The sequence below is a fragment of the Salvelinus fontinalis genome, chromosome 30 (genome assembly GCF_029448725.1).
Source record: "Salvelinus fontinalis isolate EN_2023a chromosome 30, ASM2944872v1, whole genome shotgun sequence".
Classification (NCBI taxonomy): Eukaryota; Metazoa; Chordata; class Actinopteri; order Salmoniformes; family Salmonidae; genus Salvelinus; species Salvelinus fontinalis.
This window is the reverse complement of record NC_074694.1, coordinates 8,217,650-8,230,472: the sequence shown is the minus strand read 5'-3', so window position 1 is coordinate 8,230,472 and position 12,823 is coordinate 8,217,650. Positions and strand designations below refer to the sequence as shown.

At 47.2% G+C, this 12,823-nt stretch overlaps 1 protein-coding gene across 1 annotated transcript in view; it reads right to left on the bottom strand.

Moving 5' to 3' along the window:
• The window catches only part of LOC129828442 (striatin-like), a 151,300-nt gene that overhangs the window by 4,743 nt on the left and 133,734 nt on the right, over positions 1-12,823 (bottom strand). Inside the window, exons 10-12 of the mRNA XM_055889489.1 lie at positions 12,046-12,182; positions 10,441-10,616; positions 10,008-10,177 (exon numbers count right to left, since the gene is read on the bottom strand). Of these exons, the coding sequence (XP_055745464.1) occupies positions 10,008-10,177; positions 10,441-10,616; positions 12,046-12,182 (483 nt within the window). The remainder of the gene's footprint in view (positions 1-10,007; positions 10,178-10,440; positions 10,617-12,045; positions 12,183-12,823) is intronic.

Sequence of the window (12,823 nt, the reverse complement as noted above, 5' to 3'; positions counted from 1 at the left end):
TACCGTATGGGTCGAGGTTAGGGTTAGGTGTGTTCTTACCATTTGAATCGTATGGGTCTAGGTTAGGGTGAGGTGTGTTCCAGCTCTGTTCTTACCATGTGAATCGTATGGGTCGAGGTTAGGGTTAGGTGTGTTCCAGCTCTGTTACCATATGAATCGTATGGGTCTAGGTTAGGGTTAGGTGTGTTCCAGCTCTGTTCTTACCGTATGAATCGTATGGGTCTAGGTTAGGGTTAGGTGTGTTCCAGCTCTGTTACCATGTGAATCGTATGGGTCGAGGTTAGGGTTAGGTGTGTTCCAGCTCTGTTACCATATGAATCGTATGGGTCTAGGTTAGGGTTAGGTGTGTTCCAGCTCTGTTCTTACCGTATGAATCGTATGGGTCTAGGTTAGGGTTAGGTGTGTTCCAGCTCTGTTACCATGTGAATCGTATGGGTCGAGGTTAGGGTTAGGTGTGTTCCAGCTCTGTTACCATATGAATCGTATGGGTCTAGGTTAGGGTTAGGTGTGTTCCAGCTCTGTTCTTACCGTATGAATCGTATGGGTCTAGGTTAGGGTTAGGTGTGTTCTTACCGTATGAATCGTATGGGTCTAGGTTAGGGTTAGGTGTGTTCCAGCTCTGTTACCATGTGAATCGTATGGGTCTAGGTTAGGGTTAGGTGTGTTCCAGCTCTGTTCTTACCGTATGAATCGTATGGGTCTAGGTTAGGGTTAGGTGTGTTCCAGCTCTGTTCTTACCGTATGAATCGTATGGGTCGAGGTTAGGGTTAGGTGTGTTCCAGCTCTGTTACCATATGAATCGTATGGGTCTAGGTTAGGGTTAGGTGTGTTCCAGCTCTGTTCTTACCGTATGAATCGTATGGGTCTAGGTTAGGGTTAGGTGTGTTCCAGCTCTGTTCTTACCGTATGAATCGTATGGGTCTAGGTTAGGGTTAGGTGTGTTACAGCTCTCTGTTGAACTTCGTGTTGAATCTGCAGACGTGTTGCTGTGCGTTTTGTTGCTGTGCGTTTTGCTGCCAACTTTACTTTACTTTGCTAGCTGACAACTTTACGTTTTTTGTTTTGTTTCTGTTTTTAATTACCGTTTATATTTTTAGTTTTTCCATCGCAACTTTTTCCCCTCATTCAACCTTTTCACTCCGGACGCTTTATCTGGACATGGTTCGTCAACACCTTCAACAGCCGAAGCTAAGTAGTAACATTAACATGATGTCTTCTAATTGCAGTCGCTGTACTCATAATATACAGGAGAACGATCGCCTTACGGCGAAAATAGCTGTGCTGCAAGCCCAGCTTCAGACGCAATCGTTAGGCAAGGGTATTTTCAGTGTAGGAAAGGAAGAAACAGCGTCTGTGCCACCAGTAAGTACAGATAGTAACGTTAGTATAAATCCCCCCGCACAGTCCCCGCAGCCGGACAACTTTCTCATGGCTTCTGGAGGGAAATGCTGTTGGAATGCTCAACCGGTGTCGCTCATTCAGCCGACAGAAACTTTCAACCGGTTTTCCCCATTATGTAGCGAGTCGGAGTCTGAGGCTGAGTCTTCTCTTGTCTCTACTCCTCCCGTTACGGGGTCTGAGACGCCGAAGGCTCCCACCGTTAGCTCTGACAAATTGAAAACCCTAGTCATTGGCGACTCCATTACCCGCAGTATTAGACTTAAAACGAATCACCCAGCGATCATACACTGTTTACCAGGGGGCAGGGCTACCGACGTTAAGGCTAATCTTAAGATGGTGCTGGCTAAAGCTAAATCTGGCGAGTGTAGAGAGTATAGAGATATTGTTATCCACGTCGGCACCAACGATGTTAGGATGAAACAGTCAGAGGTCACCAAGTGCAACATAGCTTCAGCGTGTAAATCAGCTAGAAAGATGTGTCGGCATCGAGTAATTGTCTCTGGCCCCCTCCCAGTTAGGGGGAGTGACGAGCTCTACAGCAGAGTCTCAGCACTCAATCGCTGGTTGAAAACTGTTTTCTGCCCCTCCCAAAAGATAGAATTTGTAGATAATTGGCCCTCTTTCTGGGACTCACCCACAAACAGGACCAAGCCTGACCTGCTAAGGAGTGACGGACTCCATCCTACCTGGAGGGGTGCTCTCATCTTATCTACCAACATAGATAGGGCTCTAACTCCTTTAGCCCCACAATGAAATAGGGTGCAGGCCAGGCAGCAGGCTGTTAGCCAACCTGCCAGCTTAGTGGAGTCTGCCAATAGCACAGTCAGTGTAGTCAGCTCAGCCATACCCATTGAGACTGTGTCTGTGCCTCGACCTAGGTTGGGCAAAACTAAACATGGCGGTGTTCGCCTTAGCAATCTTATTAGGATAAAGACCTCCTCCATTCCTGCCATTATTGAAAGAGATCGTGATACCTCACATCTCAAAATAGGCTTACTTAATGTTAGATCCCTCACTTCAAAGGCAGTCATAGTCAATGAACTAATCACTGATCATAATCTTGATGTGATTGGCCTGACTGAAACATGGCTTAAGCCTGATGAATTTACTGTGTTAAATGAGGCCTCACCTCCTGGTTACACTAGTGACCATATCCCCCGTGCATCCCGCAAAGGCGGAGGTGTTGCTAACATCTACGATAGCAAATTTCAATTTACAAAAAAAAATATGGCGTTTTCGTCTTTTGAGCTTTTAGTCATGAAATCTATGCAGCCTACTCAATCACTTTTTATAGCTACTGTTTACAGGCCTCCTGGGCCATATACAGCGTTCCTCTCTGAGTTTCCTGAAATCCTATCAGACCTTGTAGTCATAGCAGATCATATTCTAATTTTTGGTGATTTTAATATTCACATGGAGAAGTCCACAGACCCACTCCAAAAGTCTTTCGGAGCCATCATCGACTCAGTGGGTTTTGTCCAACATGTCTCTGGACCTACTCACTGCCACAGTCATACTCTGGACCTAGTTTTGTTTTGTCCCATGGAATAAATGTTGTAGATCTTAATGTTTTTCCACATAATCCTGGACTATCGGACCACCATTTTATTACATTTGCAATCGCAACAAATAATCTGCTCAGACCCCAACCAAGGAGCATCAAAAGTCGTGCTATAAATTCTCAGACAACACAAAAATTCCTTGATGCCCTTCCAGACTCCTTCTACCTACCCAAGGACGTCAGAGGACAAAAATCAGTTAACCACTTAACTGAGGAACTCAATTTAACCTTGCGCAATACCCTAGATGCAGTTGCACCCCTAAAAACGAAAAACATTTGTCATAAGAAACTAGCTCCCTGGTATACAGAAAATACCCGAGCTTTGAAGCAAGCTTCCAGGAAATTGGAACGGAAATGGCGCCACACAAAACTGGAAGTCTTCCGACTAGCTTGGAAAGACAGTACCGTGCAGTACCGAAGAGCCCTCACTGCTGCTCGATCATCCTACTTTTCCAACTTAATCGAGGAAAATAAGAACAATCCAAAATTTCTTTTTGATACTGTTGCAAAGCTAACTAAAAAGCAGCATTCCCCAAGAGAGGATGGCTTTCACTTCAGCAGTAATAAATTCATGAACTTCTTTGAGGAAAAGATCATGACCATTAGAAAGCAAATTACGGACTCCTCTTTGAATCTGCGTATTCCTCCAGGGCTTAGCTGTCCTGGATCTGCACAGCTCTGCGAGGGCCTGGGATCGGGAGAGACACTTAAGTGTTTTAGTACTATATCTCTTGACACAATGATGAAAATAATCATGGCCTCTAAACCTTCAAGCTGCATACTGGATCCTATTCCTACTAAACTGCTGAAGGAGCTGCTTCCTGTGCTTGGCCCTCCTATGTTGAACATAATAAACAGCTCTCTATCCACCGGATGTGTACCAAACTCACTAAAAGTGGCAGTGATAAAGCCTCTCTTGAAAAAGCCAAACCTTGACCCGGAAAATATAAAAAACTATCGGCCTATATCGAATCTTCCATTCCTCTCAAAATTTTAGAAAAAGCTTTTGCGCAGCAACTCACTGCCTTCCTGAAGACAAACAATGTATACGAAATGCTTCAGTCTGGTTTTAGACCCCATCATAACACTGAGACTGCACTCGTGAAGGTGGTAAATGACCTTTTAATGGCGTCAGACCGAGGCTCTGCATCTGTTCTCGTGCTACTGGACCTTAGTGCTGCCTTTGACACCATCGATCACCACATTCTTTTGGAGAGACTGGAAACCCAAATTGGTCTACACGGACAAGTTCTGGCCTGGTTTAGATCTTATCTGTCGAAAAGATATCAGTTTGTCTCTGTGAATGGTCTGTCCTCTGACAAATCAACTGTACATTTCGGTGTTCCTCAAGGTTCCGTTTTAGGACCACTATTGTTTTCACTATATATTTTACCTCTTGGGGATGTTATTCGAAAACATAATGTTAACTTTCACTGCTATGCGGATGACACACAGCTGTACATTTCAATGAAACATGGTGAAGCCCCAAAATTGCCCTCGCTAGAAGCCTGTGTTTCAGACATAAGGAAGTGGATGGCTGAAAACTTTCTACTTTTAAACTCGGACAAAACAGAGATGCTTGTTCTAGGTCCCAAGAAACAAAGAGATCTTCTGTTAAATCTGACAATTCATCTTGATGGTTGTAAAGTCGTCTCAAATAAAACTGTGAAGGACCTCGGCGTTACTCATGACCCTGATCTCTCTTTTGACGAACATATCAAGACTGTTTCAAGGACAGCTTTTTTCCATCTACGTAACATTGCAAAAATCAGAAATTTTCTGTTCAAAAATGATGCAGAAAAATTAATCCATGCATTTGTTACTTCTAGGTTAGACTACTGCAATGCTCTACTTGTAACGGTCCTGACATGTTTTATGTTGTTTTTGTATGTGTTTAGGTCAGGGCATGAGTTTTGGGTGGGCAGTCTATGTTATCTGTTTCTATGTTGGTTTTGGTTGCCTGGTATGGCTCTTAATTAGAGGCAGGTGGTTTGCGTTTTCCTCTAATTGAGAGTCATATTAAGGTAGGGCGTTCTCACTGTTTGTTTGTGGGTGATTGTCTCCTGTGTCGATGTTACACCATACGGGATTGTTTCGGTTTGTTCGTGCGTTTTTGTAGTAAGTACTTGTTCGTTCGTTCTGCGTGTGTTATGTTCAGTTCGTCGTACTAAGTCTGTCTATTTTCGTTTTGTTATTTTGTTAGTTTATTCAAGTATAGTTGGTTTCGTTTTGTCTTATAAATAAAATTCATTATGTATTCACAACCCGCTGCGCCTTGGTTCGATCACTACTCCTCCTCTTCTTATGAAGAGAGAGAGGAACACCGTTACAGAATCACCCACCCTTCCAGAGCCAAGCAGCGGAGTAATTGGAGTAAGGGACAGGAAAAGAAGGAGCAATGGACATGGGACGATATATTGGACGGAAAGGGTTGCTACACATGGGAGGAGATCCTGGCTGGTAGGGATCGCCTCCCATGGGAACAGCTGGAGGCACTGAGGAGAGCAGAGGCTACCGGAGAGAGGAACCGGAGCTATGAGGGAACGCGTCTAGCACGGAAGCCCGAAAAGCCTGTGAGTAACACCCAAAAATTTTATGAAGAGAGAGAGGAACGCCGTTACACTACTTTCCGGCTACCCGGATAAAGCACTAAATAAACTTCAGTTAGTGCTAAATACGGCTGCTAGAATCCTGACTAGAACCAAGAAATTTGATCATATTACTCCAGTGCTAGCTTCCCTACACTGGCTTCCCGTTAAGGCAAGGGCTGATTTCAAGGTTTTACTGTTAACCTATAAAGCGTTACATGGGCTTGCTCCTACCTATCTTTCCGAGTTGGTCCTGCCGTACATACCTACACGTACGCTACGGTCACAAGACGCAGGCCTCCTAATTGTCCCTAAAATTTCTAAGCAAACAGCTGGAGGCAGGGCTTTCTCCTATAGATCTCCATGTTTATGGAACAGTCTGCCTACCCATGTGAGAGACGCAGACTCGGTCTCAACCTTTAAGTCTTTACTGAAGACTTATCTCTTCAGTAGGTCATATGATTGAGTGTAGTCTGGCCCAGGAGTGTGAAGGTGAACGGAAAGGCTCTGGAGCAACAAACCGCCCTTGCTGTCTCTCCAGGGCCGGTTCCCCTCTCTCCACTGGGATTCTCTGCCTCTAACCCTGTTACTGGGGCTGAGTCACTGGCTTGCTGGTGCTCTTTCATGCCGTCCCTAGGAGGGGTGCGTCACTTGAGTGGGTTGAGTTACTGACGTGAACTTCCTGTCTGGGTTGGCGCCCCCCCTTGGTTGTGCTGTGGTGGAGACCTTTGTGGGCTATACTCGGCCTTGTCTCAGGATTGTAAGTTGGTGGTTGAGGATTTCCCTCTAGTGGTGTGGGGGCTGTGCTTTGGCAGAGTGGGTGGGGTTATATCCTTCCTGTTTGGCCCTGTCCGGGGGTTTCTTCGGATGGGGCCACAGTGTCTCCTGACCGCTCCTGTCTCAGCCTCCAGTATTTATGCTGCAGTAGTTTGTGTCGGGGGGCTAGGGTCAGTTGGTTATACCTGGAGTACTTCTCCTGTCTTATCCAGTGTCCTGTGTGAATTTAAGTATGCTCTCTCTAATTCTCTCGTTCTCTCTTTCTCTCTGAGAACCTGAGCCCTAGGACCATACGTCAGGACTACCGGGCATGCTGACACCTTGCTGTCCCCAGTCCGCCCGGCCTTGCTGCTATTCCAGTTTCAACTGTTTTTGCCTGCGGTTACGAAACCCCTACCTGTCCCAGACCTGCTGTTTTCAACTCTTATTGATCGGCTATGAAAAGCCAACTAAGATTTATTCCTGATTATTATTTGACCATGCTTGTCATTTATGAACATTTTGAAAATCTTGGCTCTCTCTAATTTTCTCCTTCTCTCTTTCTTTCTCTCGGAGGACCTGGGCCCTAGGACCATGCGTCGGGACTGCCGCCCGTGGTGACTCCTTGCTGTCCCCAGTCCGCCTGGCCTTGCTGCTATTCCAGTTTCAGCTGTTCTGCCTGCGGTTATGGAACCGCCACCTGTCCCAGACCTGTTGTTTTTCAACTCTTAATGATCAGCTATGAAAAGCCAACTGAAAATTATTCATGATTATTATTTGACCATGCTTGTCACTTATGAACATTTTTGAACATCTTGGCATAGTTCTGTTATAATCTCCACCCGGCACAGCCAGAAGAGGACTGGCCACCCCTCATAGCCTGGTTCCTCTCTAGGTTTCTTCCTAGGTTTTGGCCTTTCTAGGGAGTTTTTCCTAGCCACCGTGCTTCTACACCTGCATTTTAGCTGTTTGGGGTTTTAGGCTGGGTTTCTGTACAGCACTTCGAGATATAATCTGATGTACGAAGGGCTATATAAAATAAAATTGATTGATTGATTGATGTTACCGTATGAATCGTATGGGTCTAGGTTAGGGTTAGGTGTGTTCCAGCTCTGTTCTTAACGTATGAATCGTATGGGTCTAGGTTAGGGTTAGGTGTGTTCCAGCTCTGTTCTTACCATATGAATCGTATGGGTCTAGGTTAGGGTTAGGTGTGTTCCAGCTCTGTTACCGTATGAATCGTATGGGTCTAGGTTAGGGTTAGGTGTGTTCCAGCTCTGTTCTTACCATATGAATCGTATGGGTCTAGGTTAGGGTTAGGTGTGTTCCAGCTCTGTTCTTACCGTATGAATCGTATGGGTCGAGGTTAGGGTTAGGTGTGTTCTTACCATATGAATCGTATGGGTCTAGGTTAGGGTTAGGTGTGTTCCAGCTCTGTTCTTACCGTATGAATCGTATGGGTCGAGGTTAGGGTTAGGTGTGTTCCAGCTCTGTTACCGTATGAATCGTATGGGTCGAGGTTAGGGTTAGGTGTGTTCCAGCTCTGTTCTTACCGTATGAATCGTATGGGTCGAGGTTAGGGTTAGGTGTGTTCCAGCTCTGTTACCGTATGAATCGTATGGGTCGAGGTTAGGGTTAGGTGTGTTCCAGCTCTGTTCTTACCGTATGAATCGTATGGGTCGAGGTTAGGGTTAGGTGTGTTCCAGCTCTGTTCTTACCATATGAATCGTATGGGTCGAGGTTAGGGTTAGGTGTGTTCCAGCTCTGTTACCATATGAATCGTATGGGTCTAGGTTAGGGTTAGGTGTGTTCCAGCTCTGTTACCGTATGAATCGTATGGGTCGAGGTTAGGGTTAGGTGTGTTCTTACCGTATGAATCGTATGGGTCGAGGTTAGGGTTAGGTGTGTTCCAGCTCTGTTACCATGTGAATCGTATGGGTCGAGGTTAGGGTTAGGTGTGTTTCAGCTCTGTTCTTACCGTATGAATCGTATGGGTCGAGGTTAGGGTTAGGTGTGTTCCAGCTCTGTTCTTACCGTATGGGTCGAGGTTAGGGTTAGGTGTGTTCCAGCTCTGTTCTTACCGTATGAATCGTATGGGTCGAGGTTAGGGTTAGCTGTGTTCCAGCTCTGTTCTTACCGTATGAATCGTATGGGTCTAGGTTAGGTGTGTTCCAGCTCTGTTCTTACCGTATGAATCGTATGGGTCTAGGTTAGGGTTAGGTGTGTTCCAGCTCTGTTCTTACCATATGAATCGTATGGGTCGAGGTTAGGGTTAGGTGTGTTCCAGCTCTGTTCTTACCATGTGAATCGTATGGGTCTAGGTTAGGGTTAGGTGTGTTCCAGCTCTGTTACCGTATGAATCGTATGGGTCTAGGTTAGGGTTAGGTGTGTTCCAGCTCTGTTCTTACCGTATGAATCGTATGGGTCGAGGTTAGGGTTAGGTGTGTTCTTACCATATGAATCGTATGGGTCGAGGTTAGGGTTAGGTGTGTTCCAGCTCTGTTACCGTATGAATCGTATGGGTCGAGGTTAGGGTTAGGTGTGTTCCAGCTCTGTTCTTACCGTATGAATCGTATGGGTCGAGGTTAGGGTTAGGTGTGTTCCAGCTCTGTTCTTACCGTATGAATCGTATGGGTCTAGGTTAGGTGTGTTCCAGCTCTGTTCTTACCGTATGAATCGTATGGGTCTAGGTTAGGGTTAGGTGTGTTCCAGCTCTGTTCTTACCATATGAATCGTATGGGTCGAGGTTAGGGTTAGGTGTGTTCCAGCTCTGTTCTTACCGTATGAATCGTATGGGTCTAGGTTAGGGTTAGGTGTGTTCCAGCTCTGTTCTTACCGTATGAATCGTATGGGTCTAGGTTAGGGTTAGGTGTGTTCCAGCTCTGTTACCATGTGAATCGTATGGGTCTAGGTTAGGGTTAGGTGTGTTCCAGCTCTGTTCTTACCGTATGAATCGTATGGGTCTAGGTTAGGGTTAGGTGTGTTCCAGCTCTGTTCTTACCGTATGAATCGTATGGGTCGAGGTTAGGGTTAGCTCTGTTCTTACCATATGAATCGTATGGGTCGAGGTTAGGGTTAGGTGTGTTCCAGCTCTGTTCTTACCGTATGAATCGTATGGGTCGAGGTTAGGGTTAGGTGTGTTCTTACCGTATGAATCGTATGGGTCGAGGTTAGGGTTAGGTGTGTTCCAGCTCTGTTCTTACCATATTAATCGTATGGGTCTAGGTTAGGGTTAGGTGTGTTCCAGCTCTGTTCTTACCGTATGAATCGTATGGGTCTAGGTTAGGGTTAGGTGTGTTCCAGCTCTGTTACCATGTGAATCGTATGGGTCTAGGTTAGGGTTAGGTGTGTTCCAGCTCTGTTACCATGTGAATCGTATGGGTCGAGGTTAGGGTTAGGTGTGTTCCAGCTCTGTTACCATGTGAATCGTATGGGTCTAGGTTAGGGTTAGGTGTGTTCCAGCTCTGTTCTTACCATATGAATCGTATGGGTCTAGGTTAGGGTTAGGTGTGTTCCAGCTCTGTTCTTACCGTATGAATCGTATGGGTCGAGGTTAGGGTTAGGTGTGTTCTTACCGTATGTGTCGAGGTTAGGGTTAGGTGTGTTCTTACCGTATGAATCGTATGGGTCGAGGTTAGGGTTAGGTGTGTTCTTACCGTATGAATCGTATGGGTCGAGGTTAGGGTTAGGTGTGTTCTTACCGTATGAATCGTATGGGTCGAGGTTAGGGTTAGGTGTGTTCCAGCTCTGAATGGTCCCGTCCACTCCTCCACTGAAACACTGCTCTCCTGTACTGCTCATCACAACACACAGCACTGCACCCTGGTGGGCTCTGAATGTGTACATGGGCTCCACATCTACAGAGGCACTCCTGGAGACAAAGACTGAAACAGTTGAAATCTTTCTACACGATCTGGACTGTATTAAAAGGTAACATAAGATGTCTTGTGAGAGACATCGGTCTCACCGTGTTCGGAGTCAATTCCGTTCCCCATTCAGTAAATTCAGGAAGGAAACTGACATTCCAATTCTCCCCCTGGCGAGAGCAATGTCTCAATGTCTTTAGTATAGTAGACACTGCGTTGGTTAGGGTTAACATTATAGTACTATTAGACAGAGAGGGTCCAGTCTTACTTCTTTGCGGGGGCAGTCTTCTGCAGGTTCCACATCTTCAGCGTGTGGTCCTCCGAGGCGGTGACCAGAACCGGTTCTACGGGGTGGAACGCCAAACCTCGGATCCCGTCAAAGTGGCTCCGCAGAGTAAACTTGGGGTTCCACGTCCTCCTCAGGGCACCCTTGTCGTTGGACATCTGAGGAAGGGAAACACCATGGATTATGGGTAGATAAAGTCTAAGTAAACTGTAGTACAGTACATCCCCCAGGACAGCTGTAGTACTGTACATCCCCCAGGACAGCAGCAGGGCTGTAGTACTGTACATCCCCCAGGACAGCTGTAGTACTGTACATCCCCCAGGACAGCAGCAGGGCTGTAGTACTGTACATCCCCCAGGACAGCAGCAGGGCTGTAGTACTGTACATCCCCCAGGACAGATGTAGTACTGTACATCCCCCAGGACAGCAGCAGGGCTGTAGTACTGTACATCCCCCAGGACAGCTGTAGTACTGTACATCCCCCAGGACAGCTGTAGTACTGTACATCCCCCAGGACAGATGTAGTACTGTACATCCCCCAGGACAGCAGCAGGGCTGTAGTACTGTACATCCCCCAGGACAGCTGTAGTACTGTACATCCCCCAGGACAGATGTAGTACTGTACATCCCCCAGGACAGCAGCAGGGCTGTAGTACTGTACATCCCCCAGGACAGCTGTAGTACTGTACATCCCCCAGGACAGCAGCGGGGCTGTAGTACTGTACATCCCCCAGGACAGCAGCGGGGCTGTAGTACTGTACATCCCCCAGGACAGCTGTAGTACTGTACATCCCCCAGGACAGCAGCAGGGCCGTAGTACTGTACATCCCCCAGGACAGATGTAGTACTGTACATCCCCCAGGACAGATGTAGTACTGTACATCCCCCAGGACAGCAGCAGGGCTGTAGTACTGTACATCCCCCAGGACAGCAGCAGGGCCGTAGTACTGTACATCCCCCAGGACAGCAGCAGGGCCGTAGTACTGTACATCCCCCAGGACAGCAGCAGGGCCGTAGTACTGTACATCCCCCAGGACAGCAGCAGGGCTGTAGTACTGTACATCCCCCAGGACAGCAGCAGGGCTGTAGTACTGTACATCCCCCAGGACAGCTGTAGTACTGTACATCCCCCAGGACAGCTGTAGTACTGTACATCCCCCAGGACAGCAGCAGGGCTGTAGTACTGTACATCCCCCAGGACAGCAGCAGGGCCGTAGTACTGTACATCCCCCAGGACAGCAGCAGGGCTGTAGTACTGCACATCCCCCAGGACAGCAGCAGGGCTGTAGTACTGTACATCCCCTAGGACAGCAGCAGGGCTGTAGTTCTGTAAGAGGACTATAATACTAACCCTAACCTGAAAGCATATTCATTGAGGAAGGTATTGAGTGGACAAAGGACACAGATTGTGTTCTTGGCTAGTGGAGAGTGCAGATTAATATTTAGGGTACCCAAGATATTCAACTCATGTCGTAGGCCAGACTAATAGCCGAATTAGCTATGCTGAATCCAGCCAGCTTTCCCAGTCCCTGCTCAGCCCTCCCTCTGCTGGAAGACCTCCTCCCACAGAGGTATATGGATACTTACATCATAGGCCAGACTATCAGCCTCATTAGATACAGTGAGACCAGCCAACTCTCCAAGTCCCAGTGCAGCCTCCATGTTCACATCAGGACCCAGGATAAAGGCCGTCCCAGAGGAAGGAGGGACCGTCAACACCTCCACTGGAAGAGAAATAGAGACAGTCAATTAATCAATCAACCAATAACCTGCAGGACACTCAAGATGTTAACACTGAGCAAATACATGGTACAATTTAACACCTAGTTTAGACCCTGGGTCCAACACCTAGTTTAGACTGGCCCTGGGTCCAACACCTAGTATAGACTGGCCCTGGGTCCAACACCTAGTATAGACTAGCCAACACCTAGTATAGACTGGCCCTGGGTCCAACACCTAGTTTAGACTGGCCCTGGGTCCAACACCTAGTTTAGACTGGCCCTGGGTCCAACACCTAGTATAGACTAGCCAACACCTAGTTTAGACTAGCCCTGGGTCCAACACCTAGTTTAGACTAGCTCTGGGCTAACACCTAGTGAAGACTGGCCCTGGGTCTAACACCTAGTGAAGACTGGCCCTGGGTCTAACACCTAGTTTAGACTGGCCCTGGGTCCAACACCTAGTTTAGACTGGCCCTGGGTCCAACACCTAGTGAAGACTGGCCCTGGGTTCAACACCTAGTTTAGACTGGCCCTGGGTCTAACACCTAGTTTAGACTGGCCCTGGGTCCAACACCTAGTTTAGACTGGCCCTGGGTCCAACACCTAGTTTAGACTGGCCCTGGGTCCAACACCTAGTTTAGACT